Source organism: Onychostoma macrolepis, chromosome 20 (assembly GCF_012432095.1).
Source record: "Onychostoma macrolepis isolate SWU-2019 chromosome 20, ASM1243209v1, whole genome shotgun sequence".
Taxonomy (NCBI): domain Eukaryota; kingdom Metazoa; phylum Chordata; class Actinopteri; order Cypriniformes; family Cyprinidae; genus Onychostoma; species Onychostoma macrolepis.
In genome coordinates, this window is record NC_081174.1 from 4,760,716 (window position 1) to 4,788,272 (window position 27,557).

The 27,557-nt window shown below is 40.2% G+C and overlaps 2 protein-coding genes across 16 annotated transcripts in view; one reads left to right on the plus strand and one right to left on the minus strand.

Annotated features, from left to right (window-relative positions):
- Window positions 1-21,830, minus strand: part of tshr (thyroid stimulating hormone receptor) — a 48,648-nt gene extending 26,818 nt beyond the window's left edge. Inside the window, exons 1-2 of the mRNA XM_058755802.1 lie at window positions 21,382-21,830; window positions 449-520 (exon numbers count right to left, since the gene is read on the minus strand). Of these exons, the coding sequence (XP_058611785.1) occupies window positions 449-520; window positions 21,382-21,545 (236 nt within the window). The 5' untranslated portion in view covers window positions 21,546-21,830. The remainder of the gene's footprint in view (window positions 1-448; window positions 521-21,381) is intronic.
- LOC131527003 (centrosomal protein of 128 kDa) overlaps window positions 20,253-27,557 on the plus strand; it is a 73,729-nt gene continuing 66,424 nt past the window's right edge. For 8 of the 15 annotated variants that reach the window (XR_009267580.1, XR_009267585.1, XR_009267590.1 and 5 more), the window contains exons 1-7: window positions 22,197-22,305; window positions 22,633-22,830; window positions 22,928-23,014; window positions 23,099-23,225; window positions 24,013-24,134; window positions 26,566-26,657; window positions 26,791-26,863. Coding sequence is in view for 2 of the 15 variants with exons in the window: in XM_058755801.1 (XP_058611784.1) it covers window positions 22,675-22,830; window positions 22,928-23,014; window positions 23,099-23,225; window positions 24,013-24,134; window positions 26,566-26,657; window positions 26,791-26,863 (657 nt within the window). In the remaining 13 variants the exon portion in view is untranslated. Of the gene's footprint in view, window positions 20,515-22,153; window positions 22,322-22,632; window positions 22,831-22,927; window positions 23,015-23,098; window positions 23,226-24,012; window positions 24,135-26,565; window positions 26,658-26,790; window positions 26,864-27,557 lie in introns of those variants that run through there. The other 7 variants (XR_009267582.1, XR_009267581.1, XR_009267586.1 and 4 more) reach the window with 7 other exon arrangements.

The window sequence follows — 27,557 nt, forward strand, 5'->3', positions numbered from 1 at the left end:
AAAAATTTAGGGTGTTGACAGGCTTAGCACATGTACAGTAGAGATAAAGAAGTGTGATCGTATCACTTTCTGAGAATTTATTAGTGGTTTACTTTTCCTAGTTGTAAATATAAATTTAATCCAGGTCACTTCCAACATTATATTTCGACTTATCTTCCTAAAGTTTTCAACAAAACACATCCTAATATGCAGGACTAGCTGCTGATGCCTGTTCAGACAATGGCTTATTGGCTGAAGGTAAAAGTAATAAGTAGTGCTCTCAAACAATTAATGGCGATTAATAGCATCCAAAATAAAAGTTTTTGTTTACATAATATATGTGTGTGTACTGTGTATATTTATTCTGCAACCACTTTAGATTTTATTCACTCATAAATAGTACACACACACACACACACTGGTAAATTCTCTTATAACAAATGACTCTGGTCTCTAAAAAAGTACTTACATTCTTGAGATATTGACCATATTTGCAAAGGCATCTTGGGGAACTGTCGTCAGGCTTGACTCATAGAGACTTCTACAATTGAAAAGATCATCACAAATACATATAAATTTGTATGATAATTACAGCGTATTTACATATTTACATATTAAACAATGTTGCACATGGAATTTCAAAGAACATCATTGACAATATACAATGTTAAATATCACAAAATTTTGTTACCTATTCATTGCTTATTATTACTATTTTCCACATATTAACCCACTTTATTAAGCAACAACCCAAGAAAAATAAACCATTCATTGTCATGTATTAAGAATTTTACAGTGTGTCAGATTATGGACTGACAGATATCTTGAGTCATGAGTCATTATCTTTGAATTAAGAATCCTAACAGTAAGGGCTACTATTCCCCACATTTGGGTATCTCATTCTGGTATAGATTTTTTTTGCCCTACAGCATTACTTTTCTTGCAGTGCACCATCCACCATCTAGATGCCAATTTAATAATTCATTGCTCAATGACATTTTAGGAATGCATTTTCATTGTTAGAGTATTATCACTGGAATATTTGCTTCACTGGGAAATGGCAAAATCTGTAAGGGAAAAAAACATGAATCTGGTCCATGGCTTTCTGTCCGATTGTCACCAGAGGTCGCCCTTCCATCATATTGACTCTCATGCTACACAGACTGTTACACTTATGCTGGACTTCAGTTCCCACAATCCATTTCACTCACAGCTGCAGCCAAACACACTCTCTACATAAGCCATGGACTTCCTCTTTCTCACTGCCGAGTATTGTTTAGCGTTGATCACTCACCTAATGATAGCTACATTACGGAGCCAGTCTAGTTTTCCCAGTCTCAGTTCATAGTCTAGTCTAGTCTTGTCTTGTCTTGTATTGCCTGTTACCTGTTACCTGATACCTGATTCTTGCCTGTGTATCTTGGATTTAACCCACCTTGCCTGGACTTTGCTTGTGTTATTTGGATTACCCCTCTTGTCAAACCCTCTGGATTGTTTGCTGATCGAAGACCCACGCTTGCCCTAGGAATTCTCTTTGTCTTGCCTGTTTTATACCAGTTTGCTGGTGTTTCGACCCTGCCTGTGTTTTTGACCACGTCTCTGAATAAAAGCCTTGCACATGGATCTGCATGTCTCTCATCCCTGTTGCCTCGTAACAGAATACTCGGCCACACAAGGATCCACTGGCTTTTCAAGTGGATACTGGCCAGGTATGGACATTGCAAGACTGTTATTAGCCCTTGAACAGGGTACACGATCGCTCGAGGACTATATTCAAGAGCATTTGAACATTGCTTATTATTCTGATCTGCTGGACTGTGTTTTGTTAGACTTTTCTTGTGAGGGTGTTAATCAACCACTGAAATCTGAGCTCATTCACGAGGGTCCACGTTCATCACTGAGTAGTTTTTTGGATTATGTTTTGTGGACTGACGGTTCAGCGTTCACTGTGGGTGTCGTGGAGGAACGCAACACCGTGTCCACTCATGAAATGACGGCTGCACCAGAATGCGCTCACATAATGGCGGTGACAGTGGAGGCCATTCACAAAATGGCGGCCACGTTAGTTTTCCTAGCCTAGCCTTGCCTTGCCTTGCCTTGCCCTTGTCGGATTGTGTTTTCCCCTGCCTGGACTATAGCTAACGTTTTGGATTACCTCTCCTGTCTCGCCCCTTTGGATTCTGTACGCCGATCGTCGACCCACGCTTGTCTCTATTTACTCTTTGTCTCGCCCATATTATACCTGTTTGCCATTGTTTTGACCCTGCCTGTTATGACCACGTCTCTTGCAAATAAAAGTCTGCACATGGATCCGCACGCCTCTCGTCTCGTCAGCCCCATAACAGAATACTCGGCCACACGAGGATCCAGCAGCTTTTCCAGCAATGGACCCTGGTCAGGTATGGACACAATTAGTCTATTGTTTGCCCTTAAACAAGGCCCGCGGTCATTGGAGAACCATGTTAGAGAGTTTTTAGCTTTCTCTCATTATTCAGATTTACCGGACATAATCCTGATTGAGATTTTTTGTGATGGCATTAATCAGCCTCTGCAATCTCAGCTCAGACGCGAGGGTCCGCGTTCATCACTGAGTTGTTTTTTGGACTATGTGTTATTGACTGTTGGTTCAGTGTTCACTGTGGGTATCGCAGAGGAATGCGACACCGCACGCCCTCATGTAATGGCAGCTACACTAGAACTCGAGCACAAAATGGCGGCCACAACAACACCCCATCATGTCATTGCTGCCATTCATGAGCCAAGTCAAGTCATAGTCAATCTACAGGAGTCAGGACAAATCACAGCTGATCTTCACGAGTCAAGCCAAGTCAAAACTGATCTTCACAAGTCGAGACAAGTCACAGCTGATCTTCACAAGCTAAGTCAAGTCACCGTTGATCGTCACGAATCAGGCCAAGTCAGAGCTGATCTTCACAAGCTAAGTCAAGTCACTGTTGATCTTCACGAATCATGCCAAGTCAAAGCTAATCTTCACAAGTCGAGACAAGTCACAGCTGATCTTCACAAGCTAAGTCAAGTCACTGTTGATCTTCACGAATCAAGCCAAATCAAAGCTAATCTTCACAAGTCGAGACAAGTCACAGCTGATCTTCACAAGCTAAGTCAAGTCACCGTTGATCTTCACGAATCAAATCAAGTCAAAGCTGATCTTCACGAGTCAAACCAAGTCAAAGCTGATCTTCACGAGTCAAACCAAGTCAAAGCTGATCTTCACAAGCTAAGTCAAGTCACAGCTGATCTTTACGAGTCAAGCCAAGTCTCAGCTAATCATCCAGAGTCACTTCACATCTCAGCCGATCTCCTAAAGTCAAGTCACGTCACAGCTGCTCGTCCAGAGTCACAGCAGCACGTCACATCTGCTCGTCCAGAGTCACAGCAGCACGTCACATCTGCTCGTCCAGAGTCACAGCAGCACGTAACATCTGCTCGTCCAGAGTCACAGCAGCACGTCACATCTGCTCGTCCAGAGTCACAGCAGCACGTCACATCTGTCCATCCAGAGTCACAGCAGCACGTCACAGCTGTCCGTCCAGAGTCACAGCAGCACGTCACAGCTGTCCGTCCAGAGTCACAGCAGCACGTCACAGCTGTCCGTCCAGAGTCACAGAACGTCACAGATGTCCGTCCAGAGTCACAGCGTCACGTCTCCGCTGACCTTCCAGAGTCACAGCGTCACGTCTCCGCTGACCGTCCAGAGTCACAGCGTCACGTCTCCGCTGTCCATCCAGAGTCACAGCGTCACAGCGTCACGTCTCCACTGACCTTCCAGAGTCACAGCGTCACGTCTCCGCTGACCTTCCAGAGTCGGGTCACGTCCGGGTTGACACACCCAGATCATCAAGGTCAGTCTTTCATTATCCCAGTCTGATATCCAGTGTGAGGGATTCACCGCTGGTGTCTGCACGCACAGCTGGTATCCCCAAACCCACTCACTCTAGCCCTCCTGTTCCTGAACTGATTCCCCTGTCTGAAACGCTTCCCCTGATGGGAATCGCATTTTGGTGTGTTTGGGCTGCATACACCACCACAGAACTCCCAGAGGTGGCGGCGTCCACTATGATTTCTCTAGAGGTGGCGGCTGACGCTGCAGAACCTCCTGAGGTAGTGGCGTTCACTGCCGTGTTCCCTGAAGTGATGGTGCCCGCTGCAGTTTCTCCAGAGGTGTCAGTGGTATCTGTCAATGAACTCCCATTCTGTTGTGTTACGGTCGAAGAGACCATTACTGAACTCTCCCTGTGTCCTGTGTTTACCACTGTAGAACCTCCAGAGGTGGCGGCAACCGCCGCAGAACCTCAGAGGTGTCAGTGGTATCTGTCAATGAACTCCCATTCTGTTGTGTTGCAGTCGAAGAGACCATTATTGAACTCTCCTGTGTCCTGTGTTTACCACTGTAGAACCTCCAGAGGTGGCGGCAACCGCCGCAGAACCTCAGAGGTGTCAGTGGTATCTGTCAATGAACTCCCATTCTGTTGTGTTACGGTCGAAGAGACCATTACTGAACTCTCCCTGTGTCCTGTGTTTACCACTGTAGAACCTCCAGAGGTGGCGGCAACCGCCGCAGAACCTCCAGAGGTGTCAGTGGTATCTGTCAATGAACTCCCATTCTGTTGTGTTGCAGTCGAAGAGACCATTATTGAACTCTCCCTGTGTCCTGTGTTTACCACTGTAGAACCTCCAGAGGTGGCAGCGGTATCTGTCAAAGAACTCTCGTTCTGTCCTGTCACGGCTATGGAGGCCATCAAAGAACTCTCGTTCTGTCCTGTCACGGCTATGGAGGCCGTCAAAGAACTCTCGTTCTGTCCTGTCACGGCCATGGAGGCCATCAAAGAACTCTCGTTCTGTGCTGTCATGGCTATGGAGGCCGTCAAAGAACTCTCGTTCTGTCCTGTCACGGCTATGGAGTTTATCAATGAACTCTCGTTCTGTTCTGTCAGTGCTATTGGAGAATACTATGAACTTCCTGTGTTCCCTACCCCAGTCCTTGTGTCTGTGCATGTTCTGTCTTCTCCCTGTGTCTCCGTCCTCCCTAGGTCCCAGGCTCTGCTGTGGGTTCCTGATCCGTCGTGGTGGGCTCCTGCTCTATCTGCGCCACCGTGGTGGTCTTCGGGTCCGTCTGCTCCGCTCTGGTGGTCTTCATCTCCACCTGTTCCACTCGCTCCGCTGTGGTGGTCCACTATCTGGCTCTGGTGGTCTTCTGCGCTACCCTGGTGGGCTCCTGCTCTATCTGCGCCGCTGTGGTGGTCTGCTGTCTGGCTCTGGTGGTCTTCTGCACCACCATGGAGACCTTCTGTCCCGTCTGGTCCGCCCTGGTGGGCTCAAGTCCCGTCTGGTCCGCCCAGGTGGGCTCTAGTCCCGTCTGGTCCACCCTGGTTGGCTCAAGGTCCGTCTGCTCCGCCCTGGTGGGCTCGTGCTCTGCCGGCTCTACCTCGGTCCCAGATCACTCCGCTGCCACAACGACCTGGCCCTCCATCCCTCCCCCTGTTCCGCCTCCGCTCCACCTCCCTCCTGATTATAGACACTGTGGAGCGTCTGGAAGCCACTCTTTGGGGGGGGGGGGGCTCTGTCACGAATCTGGTCTGCACTCCCGGTCACTCACCACTAGAGGTCACCCGCTCACCACATGGACTTTCACACCACACATCACATGGACTCCAATTCCCATCATCCCACTCTGATCACAGCTGTCACCAATATCTCATTGCACCAATCACATGCACACCTGATCACACCAATCACACACACTATTTCAACCCTGGACATTCTCTCCCCCGTTGCCGAGTATTGTATGCATTATCGCTGCCCTACAGAGCTCGTTAGTTTTCCTAGCCTTGCCTTGCCTTGCCCTTGTCGGATTGTGTTTTCCCCTGCCTGGACTATAGCTAACGTTTTGGATTACCTCTCCTGTCTCGCCCCTTTGGATTCTGTACGCCGATCGTCGACCCACGCTTGTCTCTGTTTACTCTTTGTCTCGCCCATATTATACCTGTTTGCCATTGTTTTGACCCTGCCTGTTATGACCACGTCTCTTGCAAATAAAAGTCTGCACATGGATCCGCACGCCTCTCGTCTCGTCAGCCCCGTAACACTTGCATTTATGTGTACAGTACAAGCAGAGAGTGAGAATCGCACACACACTTTAATAACCAGTAAAACACAAATAATCCATGCCGGAAGAAAAAAAAATTCCACAAAAGCACAAAGTGCAAAAACAAAATGCAAGAACATTCAAGAACTTTGAGCAAAAATAAAAACACCAACAAACAACGACTCACAAAACATGACTGACTAATCTTTAATATGACTCGGGAATGACAAGCCATCTCAGCGAGGGATTTGTTCATTTCATGTTGACAACGCATGCACAACATCTTGTTAGTTCTGTAGTCTTATAATCTACATCTACATAGTTCAACATCTTATTAGTTTTTTTTTTTTTTTTGACTCATTCTGTCACAGAGGGAGTTTTGGTTCCTTGCCGCTGTCGCCTTTGACTTGCTCAGTTGGGGACACATAATTTCTAGCGATTAACGTTGATTTGATTGCACAGATACTATTTAAACTAAACTGAGCTGGACAATGACATCTCTGAATTCAATAATGAAATGCCTTTAACTGAAAATTGAGTGTTTAATCTTATCATTATACATTACTGACACTCTATCCTCCAATTTGATACTGTTAAGTGCTTTGACACAATCTGTATTGTTAAAAGCGCTATATAAATAAAGGTGACTTGACTGTAATGCGATCCTAATCGCAGGTCTCTGTTCTCGCGATATTACCTCTAGATATTATTTAAAGTTATAGAACATTAATTTTTTCCGTTAAATTTATATATACTTGTATGGCACAAAACAAAATGTATACATCTATAACATTCAAAACAATATATTACCCAAAATCTGTACCAAAAGGGCCAAAACGTACAAAAACATGTTTAACAATAATGCAACATAAATCACATAGGCCCGTAAGGAATCAGTATATCAAGAAACTCTGCATCAAGATTCCTATTGTTGCATGTATTAACCCTGTACATAAAAAAAATGAACCAAGTACAGAGAACATTTAGCAAATCAGTAAAGTGCAAAATCCTTCAAATGGTAAGGCAATCGACATGTCCTGGGAAGCACATTCTGAGTGGACACTGTAGTATCAGGTGATTCAGAAACACCTGCTGACAGTCCAGCTTCAGGTGTGCCCAGTGTTGGAAGCAACAGTCCAGAGTCCGAGCCCTGCACATTTTCCATAGGGCAAGAAGATTATAGGGTTCCAGACGGTTGAAATTGGGGGTGAGTTTGCAACTGAGGCAACGGTGGTGGTTCCAACGGAACCTGAGGTGTGGGGAGTTCCGGTGGCACAGGTGTAATGTGGGGTGAGAGGAGTCCAGACAAGGTGTTCAGAGTGTTTGGCTGAACAGGGGAGGAAGGGGAGGTAAGGGTGAGGGTGTTCTTTGGATCAGTGATGTACAGTTTCATGTGATTGTAATGAATGATTTTTGCTTTCACATGAGGTCTAGATACATCCCGAACTTCAAAATTAACAGGGGTGGAACTACCAAAGGGTACCAACCATTGGTTGCAAAACCTCATATGGGCCCACCCAACGTGGATACAGTTTGTTGTGGCAGTGGGTAGGATCATCCACTAAAACCAAGTCACCACGGTTATACAGAATGTATTTCAAATGGCGATCATAGTTCAGGCATTGTTGGTCTTGAGCCCTGTCTCGGAAAGCAGTTGCAGAACGATAAGCACAGGCCAGTCTCTTGCGCAATTTGTTAGCATATGCTGCTGGTGTGCCCGCTGTTGGTGAACTGGAAGCATTATTGTCCTGAAGTAGTGTGTCCAAGGGAACGCGGGCGTCCTGGCCATGAGCCAGAAAGAAGGGTGTCAGTCCTGTGCTAGTGTGCTTAGTGGTGTTATAAGCCAATGCAACCTGCGGGAGGTGCTCATCCCACTCCGTACCTGAGTCAAAAAGATGTTTGGAAAGTTCATCTTTTAGAGTGCGATTAAAGCGCTCAACAGCTCCATCACACTGAGCATGATAAGGGGACATACGGAGCTTCTTGATTGACAAGAAGTTACAAAGGTGCTTTATGAGGTCAGATTCAAACTGTCTGCCCTGATCCAAGTGTAGAGCCTCAGGGAGACCATGCTGTGGAATGTAGTGGTCAAAGATGCAACCTGCCATTAGACAGCTGTCTGATCTTTTAATGGATAGAGATTGACAAACTTGGTGTACAGATCCATCATTACTAGTACAAAATGGTTACCCTTGGTTGAAATAGGCAACTGTTATGTCTGCGGCTACTATTTGGAATGGTCAGGAGAGATAGGAATGAGTGGCGCCTGCAGTCTGGGCACAGGAGAACGACGTGACTGGCAAGCTGGACATTGGGAACAATGTTTGGCAATGTTTGAAGACATATAAGGCCAGAAAAAGGACTGCATAGCTCTGTCCAACATTTTGGGCAGACCATAATGACCCACTGATGGGTGTCCATGGATATGACTTAGTATTTCAGGAATCAACGATGTAGGAACGATCACTTTGTGATGTAGCATTTATGTTTCAACTTAAAGAAAAGCTCAGACCGAACTGTTTTGGAAGATCTTTATTTTGTTAGTTTACTCCAGTGGCAGTCACATGAAAGGTGCACATTCCATGATGACTGTTATCAGAGTGAAATATTCAGGGTGAAGTTTAGACAATCAATGTTTGTATGTTAATGTTCATGTCTCTCTGTCTTACCGGTTCCTGGATCTGCCTAAAAGGAGGGGCCCGCAAACAGGAAGCCGACTACAGGTGCATCTAAATAAATTAGAATGTTGTGGAAAAGTTCATTTATTTCAGTAATTCAATTCAAATTGTAAAATTTGTGTATTAAATAAATTCATTGCACACAGACTGAAGTAGTTTAAGTCTTTGGTTCTTTTAATTGTGATTATTTTGACTCACATTTAACAAAAACCCACCAATTCACTATCTCAACAAATTAGAATATGGTGACATGCCAATCAGCTAATCAACTCTGCAAAGGTTTCCTGAGCCTTCAAAATGGTCTCTCAGTTTGGTTCATTAGGCTACACAATCATGGAGAAGACCGCTGATCTGACAGTTGTCCAGAAGACAATCATTGACACCCTTCACAAGGAGGGTAAGCCGCAAACATTCATTGCCAAAGAAGCTGGCTGTTCACAGAGTGCTGTATCCAAGCATGTTAACAGAAAGTTGAGTGGAAGGAAAAGCGTGGAAGAAAAAGACGCACAACCAACTGAGAGAACCGCAGCCTTATGGGGATTGTCAAGCAAAATCGATTCAAGAATTTGGGTGAACTTCACAAGGAATGGACTGAGGCTGGGGTCAAGGCATCAAGAGCCACCACACACAGACGTGTCAAGGAATTTGGCTACAGTTGTCGTATTCCTCTTGTTAAGCCACTCCTGAACCACAGACAACGTCAGAGCCGTCTTACCTGGGCTAAGGAGAAGAAGAACTGAACTGTTGCCCAGTGGTCCAATGTCCTCTTTTCAGATGAGAGCAAGTTTTTTATTTCATTTGGAAACCAAGGTCCTAGAGTCTGGAGGAAGGGTGGAGAAGCTCATAGCCCAAGTTGCTTGAAGTCCAGTGTTAAGTTTCCACAGTCTGTGATGATTTGGGGTGCAATGTCATCTGCTGGTGTTGGTCCATTGTGTTTTTTGAAAACCAAAGTCACTGCACCCGTTTACCAAGAAATTTTGGAGCACTTCATGCTTCCTTCTGCTAAACAGCTTTTTAAAGATGCTGATTTCATTTTCCAGCAGGATTTGGCACCTGCCCACACTGCCAAAAGCACCAAAAGTTGGTTAAATGACCATGGTGTTGGTGTGCTTGACTGGCCAGCAAACTCACCAGACCTGAACCCCATAGAGAACCTATGGGGTATTGTCAAGAGGAAAATGAGAAACAACACACCAAAAAAATGCAGATGAGCTGAAGACCACTGTCAAAGAAACCTGGGCTTCCATACCACCTCAGCAGTGCCACAAACTGATCACCTCCATGCCACGCCGAATTGAGGCAGTAATTAAAGCAAAAGGAGCCCCTACCAAGTATTGAGTACATATACAGTAAATTAACATACTTTCCAGAAGGCCAACAATTCACTAAAAATGTTTTTTTTATTGATCTTCTGAAGTATTCTAATTTGTTGAGATGAATTGGTGGGTTTTTGTTAAATGTGAGCCAAAATCATCACAATTAAAAGAACCAAAGACTTAAACTACTTCAGTCTGTGTGAATTGAATTTATTTAATACACGAGTTTCACAATTTGAGTTGAATTACTGAAATAAATGAACTTTTCCACAACATTCTAATTTATTGAGATGCACCTGTATATGTTACCCTGAAGGGGAGGAGTTTGTCCATTAAGAATGTTTAGGCCTAAATTACATGAATGGTAATATGTTTGATGCTTTTCAAGTTAATCATATAACTTGTTAGAGGTGATGATTATTAAGGTGCTGTCTGTAAGCTTATAAATCCTCTGTAACTTGTATAATGAGGAGTTACTATTGGTCAGTTTGAAAATGAAGGAGGAGATTAAACCTATAAAAGAACAGAGGAATGTTTGGAAGAGAGAGAGAGAGAGAGAGAGAGGAGGTGTTTGTTGGACCAGTAGCCAACTGTGTATCCTATTTTTTGTTATAAATTGAGTTGTATTTTGAACTGTTTATTTTTGTTAGTTTGTTTTCTTTTCTTTTATCCTTGTTTTTTCCTGAGTAATTTTTTTATTTACAATGGATATTTTGCTATGGCCCTTGTTACACCTTTTTGTAATTTGTGGCACTTGGAATTAAAAATTGTTTTTCCATGGACATTTCTGGAGTTTTTTTTTTTTTTGCTGTTTGTTTAGCCACGACCATCCTACCACACACTTGCAAGGCAGTTTCACCAAAAGAGTTGCATAACACCCCATTGTGAATGATGAGGCAGCTAAACTGTGTCCACAGTTTTCTGAGATATGGGGAAGCATCACGTAGCCTCCGTAAGGGTGTTTCTACCCAAGAGAAAACAACAACTAAATCTGGATCTGACCTTTGTTTTTCCATCACATCCAAATCACTTTGGATTACAACGAGATTTGATGTTGTGTGACTTGGAACATCACCCTGAGAGAAACTTTCAGATTCCACAGGATTAGTGTCTGGCCGCCTAGACATGCCGTCTGCATTAAGGTGTTTTAGCTTCATCACGATGAATGACATGCCAATCATAAAGGTCCAATTCTATGGCCCAACGAGCTCGTCTACCCGTAGGATCATGATCTAAAGGAAGTTTCTTAAAGGGATCCCCGGGTATTAAGACATGTATAGCTTAATATAACGTCAATGATGTCTCTTATTTAAATATGTAGTAAAAAACCCATGAAAATGCATGTTATTTTAAAAAAACAACATCGTTTTTGGACCATGGGGAGCGCCATTATTTTACGTGCACAGTACATTCTGTGTCGATGACGTCAAATGGTTGCACTCAGTGAGATACTGGCGCTTTTTACCACAACACAACTCAGAAAATAAAATACTGATACAATACCACATTATGAGACTTTTGGTTTAGATTTTTCAGTCGAAGGGCAACAAAAGATGCGATGTAATGTAAGACTTCACTGCTTTCCTAGCGATAAGAAGAGGAGAAAAGAATGGGAAGATGCCTGTGGACGAATAAAATTTCCTAAAGACCCGCTTCTTTGTTCTCTCCACTTTAGCCCTGATGCCTTTGAGTCTTTTAGTAGACCACAGCTATGAAAGAGCTTACAAACGGCTGAAACAAGAAACGCCAGATGCCATCTGTTAGAATGTAAACATGCCGACGCTAATCATGAAGCGCGGCCACTAGAGGAGTTTCTCAGCGCGGATTTCCCTTGAGATCCAGGGCGATTACACTCCTTCTGGGGAAAAATCGATGGTACAGCATTTGGTTTAAACCTATACTTATATCCATCGCCACATGTAAGCTTTTTCAGTAGCTGTGGTCATCATATCAGTATTTTATTTTCCGAGTTGTCTATTCCGAGTTGTGCTGTGGTAAAAATAGCAACAGGTAGCGCTAGAAGCTCACCGAGTGCAACCATTTTACGTCATCAGAAAAATGGCGAACCCCATAGTTCAAAATATGTATAAAACGAGGTGATTTTTTTAAAATAACATAAATCTTTAATGGGTTTTCTACTACATATTTCAGTAAGAGACATCATTTACGTTATATTAAGCCATACAAGTCTTAATACCCAGGGATCCCTTTAAGACCAACCAGAGGCTTGTGATCCGTAATTATAGTGCAAGCAAGATATTGTCGGAAGTGGCAAACTGACCACACAATGGCATACAGTTCTCGATCGAAAGTAGACCATTTTCTTTCTGAAGCAGACAGCACATGACTGGTGTATGCAATGACATGCTCTTTTCCTTCCACCTGTTGTGAAAGAACAGAGCCCACAGAATGAAGGGAAGCATCTGTGTAAAGGAGGAAAGGAGCTGAAAGATTTGGAAAAGCCACAATTGGCAATGAAATCAGCGCCTGTTTTAGTACATTGAAAGCTTCATTTGGAAACACGGTGGCCTAGAAAAGTAACAGAGGAGCATGCTAGGTGGCACTTGGATGGCTTAAGTTTTAGACCAGCTATATGAAATCGCTGGAAAACTTCACATAAGTGCTGTAGGTGTTGCGGGAAATCGGCACTGTAGATGATAATATTGTCTAAGTAGATCAAACAAATGCTCCAGTGCAGACCCCGAAGCACAAGTTCCATTAAGTGCTGGAAACTGGGAGGTGCATTGGAGAAGCCATTGGCATCATACGGAATTGATACAGCCCAGTACCAGAGGAGAAAGCAGTCTTTTCTTTGTCAGTTGGGTTAAGTGGTATTTGCCAGTAACCAGCAGTCAAATCAATAGTGCTAAACACTCTGGCTCCAGAAAGCCTGTCAAGGGTATCATTCACCCGAGGAAGAGGGTGAGAATCCTTAATTGTAACATCATTGAGGCGTCTGTAATTGACGCAGAACTGGTGTGTGCCATCATTTTTCCGAAAAACCGGAGCTGACCATGGACTGTGAGACTCCTCAATGATGTTGTGGTCTAAGAGCTTTGACACCTCTTGTTGCAGTACAGCCTGAGTAGCTGGTGATGTTCTATATGGGTGCAATTTTATTGGAGCAGCGTCACCAGTGTTAATTCTATGCATGATCAAATTTGTTTTGCCATAGTCATGAGAATGAGAGCTAAAATTGTCAGCGAACTCTGTCAGCAGGCTCTTCAGCTGTGTCTGTTCTTCAGCATTTAACTGTGTATCCCCCAAATGCACTTCAGGCATTGGATGGACAGCTTCTGTAGGAGTAGTCACGGCTGAGACTAATGCATACTCATCATGTGTATTGCCAGTGACTAAGAAAAGCTGGCCTAATGGGCATTCAGCATCAAGAGAGACTTGGTCGTTAGTGGGGTTAACAACTCGAACCATGTGGGGGTGAGGTTGCAACTGAGGCAATGGTGGTGGTTCCAACAGAACCTGAGGTGTGGGGAGTTCTGGTGGCACAGGTGTAATGTGGGATGGGAGGAGTCCAAACAAGGTGTTCAGAGTGTTCGGCTGAACAGGGGATTTTGAGGTCTAGATACATTCCGAACTTCAAAATTAACAGGGGTGGAGCATCAATTATCCAGCATCAAGAGAGACTTGGTCGTTAGTGGGGTTAACAACTCGAACCATGCCCCTCTCTTTTTGAACTGAGGTCAGTGTTTGAGCGACACCTAAGGCCACAACTGGAGGAGGCTGTGGATCCAGAATACCCACATATGTGTCAGTGAAAGGATTCGCTACGCCATCATTCTTTGACAGAAATTGGGATTACCATCTCTTCAGTTCAGTACCGGCCAGTGCAATTTGAATAAAAGGTGTGGGTGGAGTAGAGTTATAACCTACTGTATCAGAGTGGACCATTATTGGGGATGAAGCTGGCATTTGGTCCCCAATGACAGCTTCTACTCGTTTCCCTGATGTGGTGAGAAAGGGGCTTTCCCTCTGTGAGACTGAGAGAAGTGTACATGTCGTGTGGGGGAGGTGTAATACCTTGGTGAACTATTGGAATGGGGGGTGGCGACGGAGAGCTATGTCTGCGATAACTGGAATGTCTGTACTGTGGACTGGGTGAGGGTGAGCGAGCATAACGGGTTCCATGTTCATGGTCAAGATCAGGACGGCACTCCCGTGAAGGCGAGCGGCCAGACCTGGAGTCTCCATAATGATGTCTGTGGGGGGGTGTATTCGTCAGATTGTGTGGTGTGAGGAATGTGTGACTCGCGACTACGGGAAAAATTAGAGTAGCTACAATGTCTTTGGCAGGAGAAGTCATCATTTGGGGGTGGTTGATCATGTTCGGAGTAGCCATGGTGGTGTCGTGGAGAACAGCAGTCGTCCCGAGGGTTATCTTATTATCCAATGAAAGGTTAGATTTTTGTGAATTTTTCAAATAAAAGATCAAAAGGATTAACAATGCAGATTCATTTTCACAGCCTTCTTTGATCATATTTACCAAGGGTGCCGATGTTTTTGGCCATGACTGTATATATAGGCTAACAATAGCCTAACGATTTTATTGTGACGTTTATGCTCTGTTATGTTAGTTTGTCATTCTCTTCTGTTTACTTGACTTCCTGTTTCAACGCGATTTAGTTTTGGTTTCATTAGTTTCTGAATATGACTTCCTTACATCGTAACACATACAAACACAGATTATAAATAAATAAGTAAATATATATATATATATATATATATATATATATATGAGTGCTGTCAATCGATTACATTTTTTAATCGCGTTAATCACAGTCATGGGCTGTGATTAATCATGATTAATCGCAAATTTAAAATACTAGGATTTACCTGTAAATGTGTTGAAAAAGAAATGCATGAAAAGTACATTAAAAAAGTAGCCCAAAAAACCGCAACCCACGGCTCTGTAATTTTTTTTCCCGCGACTGTATTTTCAAAATAGCCCACTTGTGCCGTTACCCTGGCAACACTGGTGCTGTACCCTCATCACACAATGATAGATAACCTTCCGCGCTGCGATGACGGGAAGAAGTTGGGGTCAAACCTTATTAAACGATTAATCTGCGCTAAAAAATGAATGTGTTAAATATATATATATATATATATATATATATATATATATATATATGGCGATAATACCGCATATCACATTTTTTTCAGCCCTAGGGACAATTAGTTACAGGTGTGTCAAATCACATTAACCATAGAAACATAGAAACCAAAGATAAGCCCTGCGTTCCATTCCGAAGGGCTCATCCCTATGCCCTAATCCCTTCAAAGAGTGAGAGCTTCGAAGGGTTGAAGGGTGTAGGGGACCAAACAACTGTTTTCATCATCCCGTGCCCACACAGAGGCGCCGTCATCATGGAATCAGCGCAAAGGATCATGGGAGCCTGGAGTGTCCATCAGTTGTACCCTTTGAAATGCTTCATTCCGAAGGGCCCTTTGAAATGGCTAGTTTTGAGCACTTCGGTTTGGAACAACCCTTCAATATGGCGACCATGATTGTTTTCACTCCGAAGTGCCCTTCGGAGGGCGATATATCCCGTTTGGAACGCAGTGTTGTTTGATTAAAATGAATGACAAACAGGAAGAATTCAAGACAGCTTCCCCCTTAAGACTGAACATCCAACTCTAATGCGTTTTCTTTCTCAGTTTCCTTTCACTTAAGACCTAAATGACTGTGTTTACGAGGACACATATTAGTATGTGTATTTAACTGTTCAAGGTCAATAAAGCAACAAAAATAGTCAGACGCTCTATGAGCAGCGCATTCACGTGCGCACTGCTCCGAAACAGTATCACAGACAGCGCGTGCATATAACTTGTTTTAAACCGCAATGCTTAAAAATGTGTGAAACGATAAATTCTTGTGACCATGGCACACAAAAATGTGACGTGAGTGTGAGTGCATAACTGCGACAGAGACAATAGTCCAAAATCTCTACAGACTGAAAAGATGGAACAGTTTGCCCATATCTCTAATTGGCAAATTTATCATTGGTAGAAATGAACATACTCAAATATCAATTATCTTTTCTCTATGATTACTGCCACTCAATACAATATCTAAGTTGTACTTTTTATTTCTCCACGTCGGAATCATGAGAAGTAACCAGCCTGGGCCACCTCAATGAAGGCCTTTTATGACCTTTGATGTTCTTCAGTCAAAGTACAATATACAAATCAAACTTATTTTCAAAATATACCATTATATACAAGAAGATACTATTGGTTCTGGTACTCTAAAAACTGTAATTCTCCCATCTACCAAACTATTGAATTTTTTAAAAACCAAATAAAATAATATCAAAAATAAATACATCCTCAAAATATACAGAAAATAGCATAGTTGCTCCAATTCAACAATGGGATAATGAAATATTCCATTTCTTCCAAATATTTCATGCCAGATATAGAACAAAATATTAACTTGCAATAATATTTATGGTATGTCTTGCAATACCAGAATTTAAATAATTCAATATAGAATTATCCATAGAACACACTTCACAACGTACAACCTTCAGCGAATGGGTTACATGAAAACAGTAAGTGTCCATAATGTCCAGCCTCCAAGTACTTTCTTGCATTCTGCTTGTGTCCACTTGTTCACCACTTTTGGTTGGAGGTTATGAGCAGGCTCAGCATTCCAGTCTGACCCATAATAACTCTACTGGGAGATGTGTCTACATTAAAGATTTTTGATCATCTCAAATCAGTTTTATTACCCTACTGACAATAGCAAAAAACAAACAAACAAACAAAAAACATTATCTTTAATTGGAAACATCAAAACTATTCAATTATTAGTACACTCAAACCTGGAGAAATTAATCACATCTGCACATGATAAAATTGATTCCAAACCTGGTCCTCTTTTTCAACACTTTCAGAATTGATTCCTCTTTGTCATAAATCATGATAAGCCCATAAGGAACATACCTTACGTAGCTGAAAACCAGTGCTGGGTAGATTACTTACAAATTGTAATCCGTTACTGATTCCAAATTACATGACAAAAATTGTAATCAGTAACGTAATCCATTACATTACACATTTTAGGTAATATAATCAGATTACTTTTTGATTACTTTTAGATTACTTTTGACCTAACTCATTTATGACATTGATTTAAACAGGATAATCTTATACCATAATGATGTAAAAATACGTAGGCCTACCATAATGATGTAAAAATACAAAGAGTGAGAAAATATATTCCTTTAATTGTAATTAACAACATGAAGTGCATTAAACATTATATTACATCAAGGTTTCCCAAACGGGTTCGTAAAGGAACTGGAGGGGGGTTATGAGTTTAATGAAAGGCTAACAATTAATTAAATCATAAAAATGTAAAATTAAAATAAATCATACACGTACTAAAAAAGATTAAATGCATGCCATATGACCATTAACCAATGTCAGAGATCCGTCAACATGCAAATGTGATACTTAATTATTAAAATATTTATTTTAAAATCTCAGGGGTACTTAAAGGGGTCATTGATTATGATTTCACTTTTTTTTTTTACTTTAGTGTGTAATGTTGCTGTTTGAGCATAAAAAAAAAAAACCATCTGCAAAGTTACTGCAAAGTTCAATGCAAAGGGAGATATCGTTTTTTACAGAATTGCTGATTGACCACCCCTTTAAAGTAAATACATTAGGTGAATGAGGTTCAGATGACAAAAAGTGAGAATGTCTGCAAATTAGAAATAATGAGAATTTGTGCATTTTAATGAGTTTGAAAGACAAAAGCCTTTCAATAATACATAATAATACATGGTTAAATAACCTACTGAGTGATAATTCAAATAAAAATGTATGTGTTCATCAGTAGTTGATGCAATGTTGAAACACTTCTTAAACCTGAAATGATTTTTGTAAATCCAATGCTCAAATCCTCTGTCGCCACCTGAATAATAACTGTTCTCTGTGTGAATGTCCACAAAACTGGAAGACTTTCTGAGTGTATATAAGCAGTAGACTATTTTAGAAAAGAAATAGGAATATAGGAATTAGGAATTAGAGAGAAACAATAAATGGTTAATTTATTTCTATTGTGTGAATAATATGTAATCATGTAATCAATAAAAAAGTAACTGTAGTCTGATTACGAGTATTTTAAAATGTAATTTACTCTAATTACAAGTACTTAATTTTTGGAATCTGATTACGTAATCCAGATTACATGTAATCAGTTACTACCCAGCTCTGCTAATAACATAACTTAATATAACTTATGTAGCTTATAACTTGTCAGGTTATGACAATTAATTTTCTTACCATAATTTATATTCCACTGCCTTCAAATAAATTGTATTTTTCTTTTCTTCTTACCTTCCCTTTTTTCTTTCCACTGTCAGTAATTTGTTTTGTATTTTCCACCTTTAAAAAAATAACAACATAATAAAAACATAACGAATGCTGTTTCCAGTTCCAAGTCTCCACTCCATTTCAAGTGACAATTTCCATAGCTGTTTATGAGCACTATTTATTTATTGCTCATAAGCTAAGCTTTTAAAAACTCATGTACACATGAGTCGCTGGGATCCTGGATAGCAACATTTCAGAGAAAATTAATCTGAGTCAGACCAATGAAGATTTTGATATGGATATAGCCTAGGATCATATGAGTAGGATCAACAGCACACAGTATAAATTAGCACAGCATGTTGATGCTTTTGTAATCTGCTCTTGAAACTGTGAATTCAGATTTAACAAGCGGAGAGTAAATTCCTTAAAACCATGAAATAACACAATGGAGATACAGTATATATTGACCAAAAATCTTAAACTGAATATTAATAATTCCAAATTTACCTGAAAATATCTTATTACCATAACTTTTTGTGTGGTATAAGACTTAACTTAAGACAGAAGTCATATGGACTAATTTTATGCCACTGGAGCTTGACAGAGTCCATCCAGATACTGTACACTTTCACAGCACGAGAGTATGATGATCATTTTTATTTTAGGTGAACTATTCTTTTAAAGCCACATAGAGATTTTCATTAAGCAAATAATTATCATTACAAATTGGGAATAGGGTATATATAATAGTTCTAAAATAAACTTAATAGATGAAGAGACCAAAACCGAAGAATGTAAGTCTGCAAGACTTCAATTCTGGAAAAAAAGGGCCTGGATAGTGCTTTACAGAGGTCTTGAGGCAATTAAAGTGTGATTCTGGTTACTGCCTGTTTTCTCCTTGAGTGAATGGAGCAGTTCTTTGAAGTGGTAAGTCTAAACAAAATCGTGTGGATTTAATCGTGGCCAAATCAAACAAATATCTCACCTGTTTTTGCTATATAAAGGAAAATGTTGCCTCTATAACGTGTTTACACAGACTACAGCTACAACTCTAAATGGCAAAGAAAACATAATTAATAATGTTGTCAAGTTGTTGTTGTTTATAAAAGCATATAAAGAAACTGCTATATGGTCCAATTTTCACTTGCCAAAAATGGCCACTGATGGGTGTTTAAACAATGGGCTGATTCACAGCCCAAAGCTGGAACAGGTAGACAGACACAAAGAGGAAAAGACCACCCTGATAAATTAAACAAACTCAATGACAGTGAACAGACCGTTACTTTACACCGCAATCCTGGTTGGCTCGCCTCAACCTCAATCCAAATAATTGCACCACATTACAGTGGACACATGTGTGCCAACCTCAGTCTTTAAGAAAAGCAGTCGCTCAATCTGTCTTTCAAGGTACAAAACCATGAAAGCAAACTAGGGAAATGAGTCGGTTTGGAGGAAGGTATACCAACACAACTGATGAAGGTGTTACAGGAAGGTAAAAAAAAAAAAAAAGAACTGAAAGATTTTTATGACTTTTGGTGCCATTAGTAGTACCAAGTACATTCTTATCAAACATCATATCAATCTATCCTGGAACAACAAAAATGTATCTTGTTTTGACCCATATATTACAGGTTTATGTTCTCATCTGAAAGTCTCAGTTGTAATAGCAATAATATTTTTTGTATAATTGTCTTTTATGCCCCAGCTGTGCAAGCCACGACAGTGGCGAAGGAACAAAAACTCCATCAGGAGTTACTCGTCCCATCTGGTCTATTTTTGGCTGCAGTGTATTCAAAGTTATATTTATCTGTCCACCTCCTTTCAGGCAAGCACTCTGAGGAGGAAGGAATGTTGCGCTCCAAAGTTGGGCGGCAGCCTCAATTGGCGCACTGATTTGGTGGTAATTTCATGTGATGGTGCCTGACGAGGCGAGATGGAGGAAAAATAGATAATGTGATCGTGACTGGACAGACGAGCCATGGAGGAATGTTCCTGGATGGCTAAACAAACCCACGGAGTGTGTGGATTAGAGCATGGCATGAGGCACTAGTCAACAGAACAGAGGAGGTCACCAGTGTCCTCCTAACCAGTAAATGTGAGTGTTGACCTTTTAAAAAATTAGATCTCGGCAGTAATTTCCTACCATGTAAAGATGAAGTACATTATGGAGTGAGATAGATGATGTGTGTGATTTTACCACAGTTAAAGGTGAAGTGTATCAATTCTGCGTGTTTTCAGAGACATACGATTTTGATACCCCGCTATACTTGGAACAGAAATAAATTAGTAAAAATGCCTGATCAAAGGGTATTATCAAGAATGTTAAAAACACCAAAATTAGCATCACTTAGGTTTAATCCAACATTGAAGACAACACTGCTTTTTAGAAAACACAATTCTTTGTACAGCAATATATAAAAAAGCCGGATTTCTTTCTTTCTTTCTTTTTTAAAAATTTAATAATAAATAATAAAATTACATGCATAGCCTTTAGGGTTTGTTTGGCTAATTAATATCCATGACTGAATGTCTTGTTTTAATGTGCTGTACTATATGTTCATGGTAGAAATCTATCTATCTATACATGAAATGTCATGAGATTTCTTTTTAATGTTAACCTAACACAGCACAGGCCTAAGTGTGTGTTATAAGTGTTATAATTGCTATAAATGTTAGAATTGCTAATTGTTCATGCATGTTATATATGTATAGGCCTACTGTGCCAATTAATAAATTGTTCACTATTGTTTTTGGTTAAATTGAAATAACACTCTGTGGTAATAATCTGTGGTTCTCACTTAAGTGTATTAGATTTGTGAATGTTGTTCAGATAATTCTCTAAACTGCCAAAATGTTCATAAAGGCATAATACAAGCACACAAACACGAAACAAAACAAAACAAACACGAAAAAAGAAGAAGTAGCCTACAAGAAAAAAAAAAAAAAAAGAATGAATACTTACAAGAATTCTGTCATTGGGGGAAACGTTGGAATAACATCTATGCCCGTGCATGAAACGGCGAAGGCTTTCCATTGAGAACACTCGCAGTTATGAGGGCATGAATTCGTATATCCCATCACACACACAATTGACAATATCAACATCAACAGCACATTTGTCGCCATGATATAAAGAATAAATTTATTTTCTTCCGCTGGAAAACTGCAGTCTCTTCACTCGGTTTTGGACCATTAAATAGTGACACAAACATTGACGAGCACTTTAAAAGCTCAAACTTGATTGAGTATGAGAGTCAGTGAGAGCGAGAGAGGCTGTGAGTGAGGCGGACGGCTGATGCGCCCTTGCGGTTTCTATGGGAACTGAATAGTTGTAAGCAACATCTCTCATTCGGCTCTCTTTTACTAATAATTGCGTTGATCAGTCTTATCACGAAAAAATAAATAAAATAAAACAAATACATACATACATATATATATATATATATATATATATATATATATATATATATATATATATACATACATACATATATATATATATATATATATATATATATATAAATATATATATATATACACACACACACACACACACACACACACACACACACATGATTTGTGTGTGTGTGTGGTGCCAGCAGCCAAAAATATTTTATTAAATTAAAATCTAAATATTTTTGTTGTTGTTGTTTTTTTCTTCGTTGGAATCATTCCAGCATCACTGTTTTTTATATAACAAAACATAATATTTAAAGGAGTTGTCCTGAAACGTAACAGGTGCGGCGCGAGTGTCAAAACTACAACTCCCATGATTCATAGCGTTTGTTGGTTTCCTGTTAGGCGGTCAGTTTAAGTTGCCATAGCAGAGGATGGCGGTGCCTTACATTGATCACACAAGATAACCGTCAAACTGCTGGCTACACGGGTAGGGGTAGTTTTATGTACGTTTTTTGTAGTTCTGCAATTTTCTGATTTGGTAATATATTATAACGTTACATACAGATACGGCTTTTTAACAAAGAAAATCTGTAAGCACGAAGCTAACTAGCTTGATACTTTAACGTAAACTGCCCAGTCAAGTGTTTACATACGTTACATAAAATTTCAGTAACTAGACCAGTGATAATCAGCCTTAAACATTAATTAAGCGGAATACTTTCTCGCCAGTTGTAATTACACACGTCTATCAGCTAACGTTAGGTAAACAGATAATGCATGTGTCAGGATTGGTGAAGTTGGTTTCTGATTTCAGATTAGTGCCGTTTCTTATTTTCATCCTTTGGCTCATGTCAGCATGGACTCCTCCAGTGAATCTGACACCTATGACAGACCCACGGGGCATCGATCACGGGTCAGAAAGCGCCGAACGAGGCCTGACAGCGGGTTTCCCAGGGACACTCGTGTATCAGACATATCAGACAAAATTGACACTTTAGCAAACACTCTACAAGTAAGCTGTTTTATTCATTGCACGTTAATGCCGGTTCTGCTGTGTATAACAGGGATCGCTGGGGTCTTTTAACATGCAAGCTTGTGCTTTTGTGCAGGATACAAGCCGAAATCTAAACAAAGTAGATCGGATGTTGGGACAGTATAAGGAACACACAGATGACCAAGCTGAAGCCATGGCGACAGTGAGTATTGGTGCACAAAATGGTATGGGATTGTCTCTGATTTCAGATAAGGGTGTTGTTTTGAGAGCATGCCATGTGTATTAGCTGAGGGAGAGCTTAGAAGAGTCCATCCAGCATCTGCAGGCACAGCAGCTGAGGAGGTCCACTGGTGGGTGGAGCACCTCCCTCTCCACACTGCACACCAGTGATCTGGAAGATGGCAGCGCCACAGGTACTGAACAAGCTATTGCTTGCTTGATTAAAGTAGTGGAAGCTTGTCAATACATTTATTATTTGTACAAGTTATTATTTGTAATAGTTAATGCTTGTACATTATGTAGAATATATTCTTTACTCTTCCTGCTAAAAGTACTTTTTAAAAGACATTTTACACAAAATCACATTTCACTTTCTTCTTTTACGAGAAAACTCCTATCTCATTTTAAACTCCCTCCTGAGTTTGCATTTGTCAACCGCATAAATCACTGCATCTGCCTCATTTCAGAAAAGTGACCATTACATTCCAAAGAAAGAAATTACAATAATTTACAGCTCATGAGGAATATCAGTAAATTTGATAATAGTTACTTTTCTGAAATAAGACACCTTCAGTGTCATTTTTGACTGCACTGACTGAACCATCGAATGAGAAAATTTGAACTGAATTAAGCGGAATGATGGCACTAAAGTCGGCTACTTTACACCTGAATTGCATCTTGCGAGATTGACACTGGTGTTGAACTGAATAGAATCAGCATTGAACTGACTCGAGCTAAATAATGACACTATTGTCCTTAACAGCAGAATCTGTCTCCATAGTTAATTTTCCAAAATGAATTCTGATGTTTATGGTAAAGCAGCTTTGACACAGTATTATATAGAGTGCTATAGAAGTAAAGGTGACTTGTCTTGACATGACTTATGTGGCCAACAAATGCATTGCCTATCCTTCAAAATAAGACACAGACAATATCTGTAAGCAGTACGTAAGTTCCAGATCTCTGTCTCTTGCCCTGTAGATAGGAGGCGCTACCTCCCCACGTCACCTCTTAGGGATTATGGCAGTGCAGGCACAGGTAACAGAAGACGGTCTAGATCTGTCGCTGTGCGTTTCAGAGACTTCGCTCAAGCTGAAGAGCAGGTATGACTGCACCTGAGACCCAGATTTGTTTGAATTGCTGGATAGGGTTTGTGTTGCCCTGGAGACCCAGCGAGATGGCATGTTATTCAACCCAAAATTGTGTAATGCATTGTATAGTGTAGTCACGCATATTTTTTTAATAACCTGCTTAAATACTACTCAAATGACTCAAACTTTCTCATTTCATTTATTTTTTATTTCATATAGGCTACTTTTTGATGAAAAAAAAAAAGATACCAGGACAGGTTCTTTTGGTCATGGAATTTTAGTTTCGTGATTATAACCATGGCTTCTTGGGGCTTATTGCTTTATATCCAGCCCTAAAAATGTCATGGAAATTAAGATCTTAAAAAGTTATGGAAATACGTATAGTAAATACTAGTTAATTATATATGGTTGTCTAAGCCATGTTTGTAGCTGTCCAATCAGAGATGTTTATTATTATATGCACTGTTGTCCTGCAAGTGTTTAATTTATTAATAACTGTCAAGGTGTAACATTGTAAAACAAAATTTTTTTTTTTGTATTTTATAATAATTTTTAATGTAGGAACCATTTTATAAAAGTACATAATTGAGGATGTGCTGTGTTGTGTGTATAGTTACACCTGAAAGGCATTGTTAGGTACAAAGCTCAGAGCAGCTCCCATAGATGTTGCTCCCATTTCCGATCTTTCAATCGCTTGACGAAGTTACGTCGACATTCCATGTCCATTATTGTGTTCTTCTTTGTTTTCGTTGTTGAACGCCGCACACAAATGACGTCGCTGTCGACCGGCTTACGACACTTCTTAGTACCCACTGTCGGTACGAATGCAACCCTTTAAATGGTAACTGGGAAATAGTTCGCGCAAAATCGTCCCAGTACTTTAGTACTGTACTTTTAGTTCTGGAACTAAAGCGGTGGGAAAGGGGCTAATGTTGCATAGCATCGCTTTGTTACATTAGGGACTTTAGCATTAGATATCTTCTAGCACAATAATTTGCTTATTAGAATAGCATTTTAATAAAATGTATGTATTTAATATGTAGTTATATAAAAGCAGTAAGACAGTCAAGTTTATGCTGTATATTGTAGTCTTGACTAAATGGGTTATGGTCATACACTTCTGCTGGATCAGTCTAAAAACATGTTTAGTCATGACTAAATTTACAATATAAGACAGGCTTCTGTAAATACACATGCAATATGAACATACATAAGTTGAATTCTATAGTCATTGTGGCAAGTTGCAGCTGCAGACACCTGTCATGAACATTTCAAAACTAAATAGTTTCCACTAAAATACACAATTGAGTACACAATAGAATCCGTTGCTTGGTATCTGATTTTTAAAAACACCCTGCTGATATAAACTTTATAGCAGAAATTATACTGGTTGCCACATTTCAGTGTTGCACAATATGTACTGTATTACCGACCAGCCTAAATGTCTGGTTTAATTCTTCAGTCACACAAGATCCATGCCATGGTAACAGTGTCTGGGAGTGAATGTTGACCTTTTTCCACAGTCCACAAAAGGCTTCATCTGATACAATATTTTTTGACAGCTTGGCTGATGACTTCTTGATATGTCTGCATGATAACTTAATCACCACACATCACTTCTGCCTTTTTTATTGTGTGTGTATTCTATATGGATTACAGTTCATGCTGTGATTTGTAATTCAAAAGAGTTGTCATATTTGTACTCTAGTAACTATAATAAATGTAGTTTTCATTTTCACTCTGTGATTTGTTCTGTAGGCTTAGTCTTTAGTTATTCAGTATTTTTTTTCCTAGTTTCATTTATTTTAATTGTTTTAATATTTAGATATACAATACATAAATATAATTAAATATAAATTTATTAATTTGTATAGGTTCCAAATTGTGCTCAAATCATAACATGAGATGAATTAAATGTGTTCCTTATCAGGGTAAATTATTTTTAAATTTGCTAAGTAGCCCTGTAACAATGTCGGATGTTTAATCAAGGTGGGTTTTAAAGGTTAAAAAAAAAAACTGAAATGCTCATTTGTTTTTATAGTTACTCATGATTATCACCTGTTTTTCATATTGTTTGTTGTATAGCTTGCTTTGCCCTTATGTATGTATAGCCCTGTGTTTTCCTTTGTATTGTTCGGTCATCACTGACACATTTTGTGGTTTGTGTGAATACTCTAGCACACTCCTTCATGTTTGGTTTATTGTTAATAAAGATTGTTACTCTGGAAAACTCCAGCGTCTGGCTAGCAGCCACATCTTTACACAGCTAGCAATGCCTTAGCAACCAACCAGAGCACCTGAGCAACCTCAAAAATAATGTTCTACCAGTTACTCAAAACTATTTAGAAACTCCATAGCATGGCAAAACTATGGCAAGCACCCACAACACCCCAGCACAAGCAAACACCACTTACATTAAAATCTAATTCCCTGTGTTTCTCAGATTCACTCATTGCATCAATCCCTCAGAGACCTGAAGAGTGATCAGCTTCGGATGGGCGATGACATTGATAGAGAGATCAGAAGAAGAGACAAGTACTTTAATGTTTCAACCTGTCCAAAAGCATCTTGTTTATTGCTGATAATAAATACTTTAGTATTTAATAAATACTTAGTATTGTGAAAATGCACACATACACACTGTTTTGTGCTTTCTGCCCCTCAAAAGGACTGACATAGAAACCAAGACGACATTGGAGAATTTTGCAGGCCACATAAAGGCATCACAGATAGAAGAACCTGTAAGTGCTGCTAATGTTACATAGCACGTTGTGTTCAATTTTATTTAATTTAGCTATTTGCTGCCTGTGACCAGTTTTCTTGCTTCCTGTCATAATCCAATTGTTATGCTGGGCTTAAATTAGGACCTCTCTTCTAGAGGTCGACCGATTCATCGGTTTTGCCGATTAATCGGCACCGATAGTTGATTGCCACAACTATCGGGTATCGGCAAAAATCCATGCCGATAGTTTTCCTGTTTGCAACCATTGCTGGAGTGGCTGAGAAGGGTCCGCTGGCATTATACAGTACGAGAGCGGCCTCTAGAGGCGGAAATCACTGACAGCACGTGTTGTTTATTTTGACACGTGACACTGCGCGCTGCACAGAGCGGGAAACTCCAGACTCTCATTTAAATACAGCTGACAGAAAAGCCTACCGCGGAACAGAGTGCCATTCACATAGTTTTCTATTAAATTACATTATATTTGTCCCAAATCGTTGTGAATGTATAATGACTTCACCCTAGGCTATAAATTATGTATTGTGCATTTTTCAGCAAAATGTTTGTCTTTCTGTGGCTCTAATAAAGTCTGTATGCTTCATATAGAGAGCTGTAATACAGATCGCGCGTTCTCTTTCCGCTTGCTCTGTTTTTTTTAAACACCGAGCTTCAAACTCATTTATGCCACATTGTACATTCTTGAAGCAAACTTA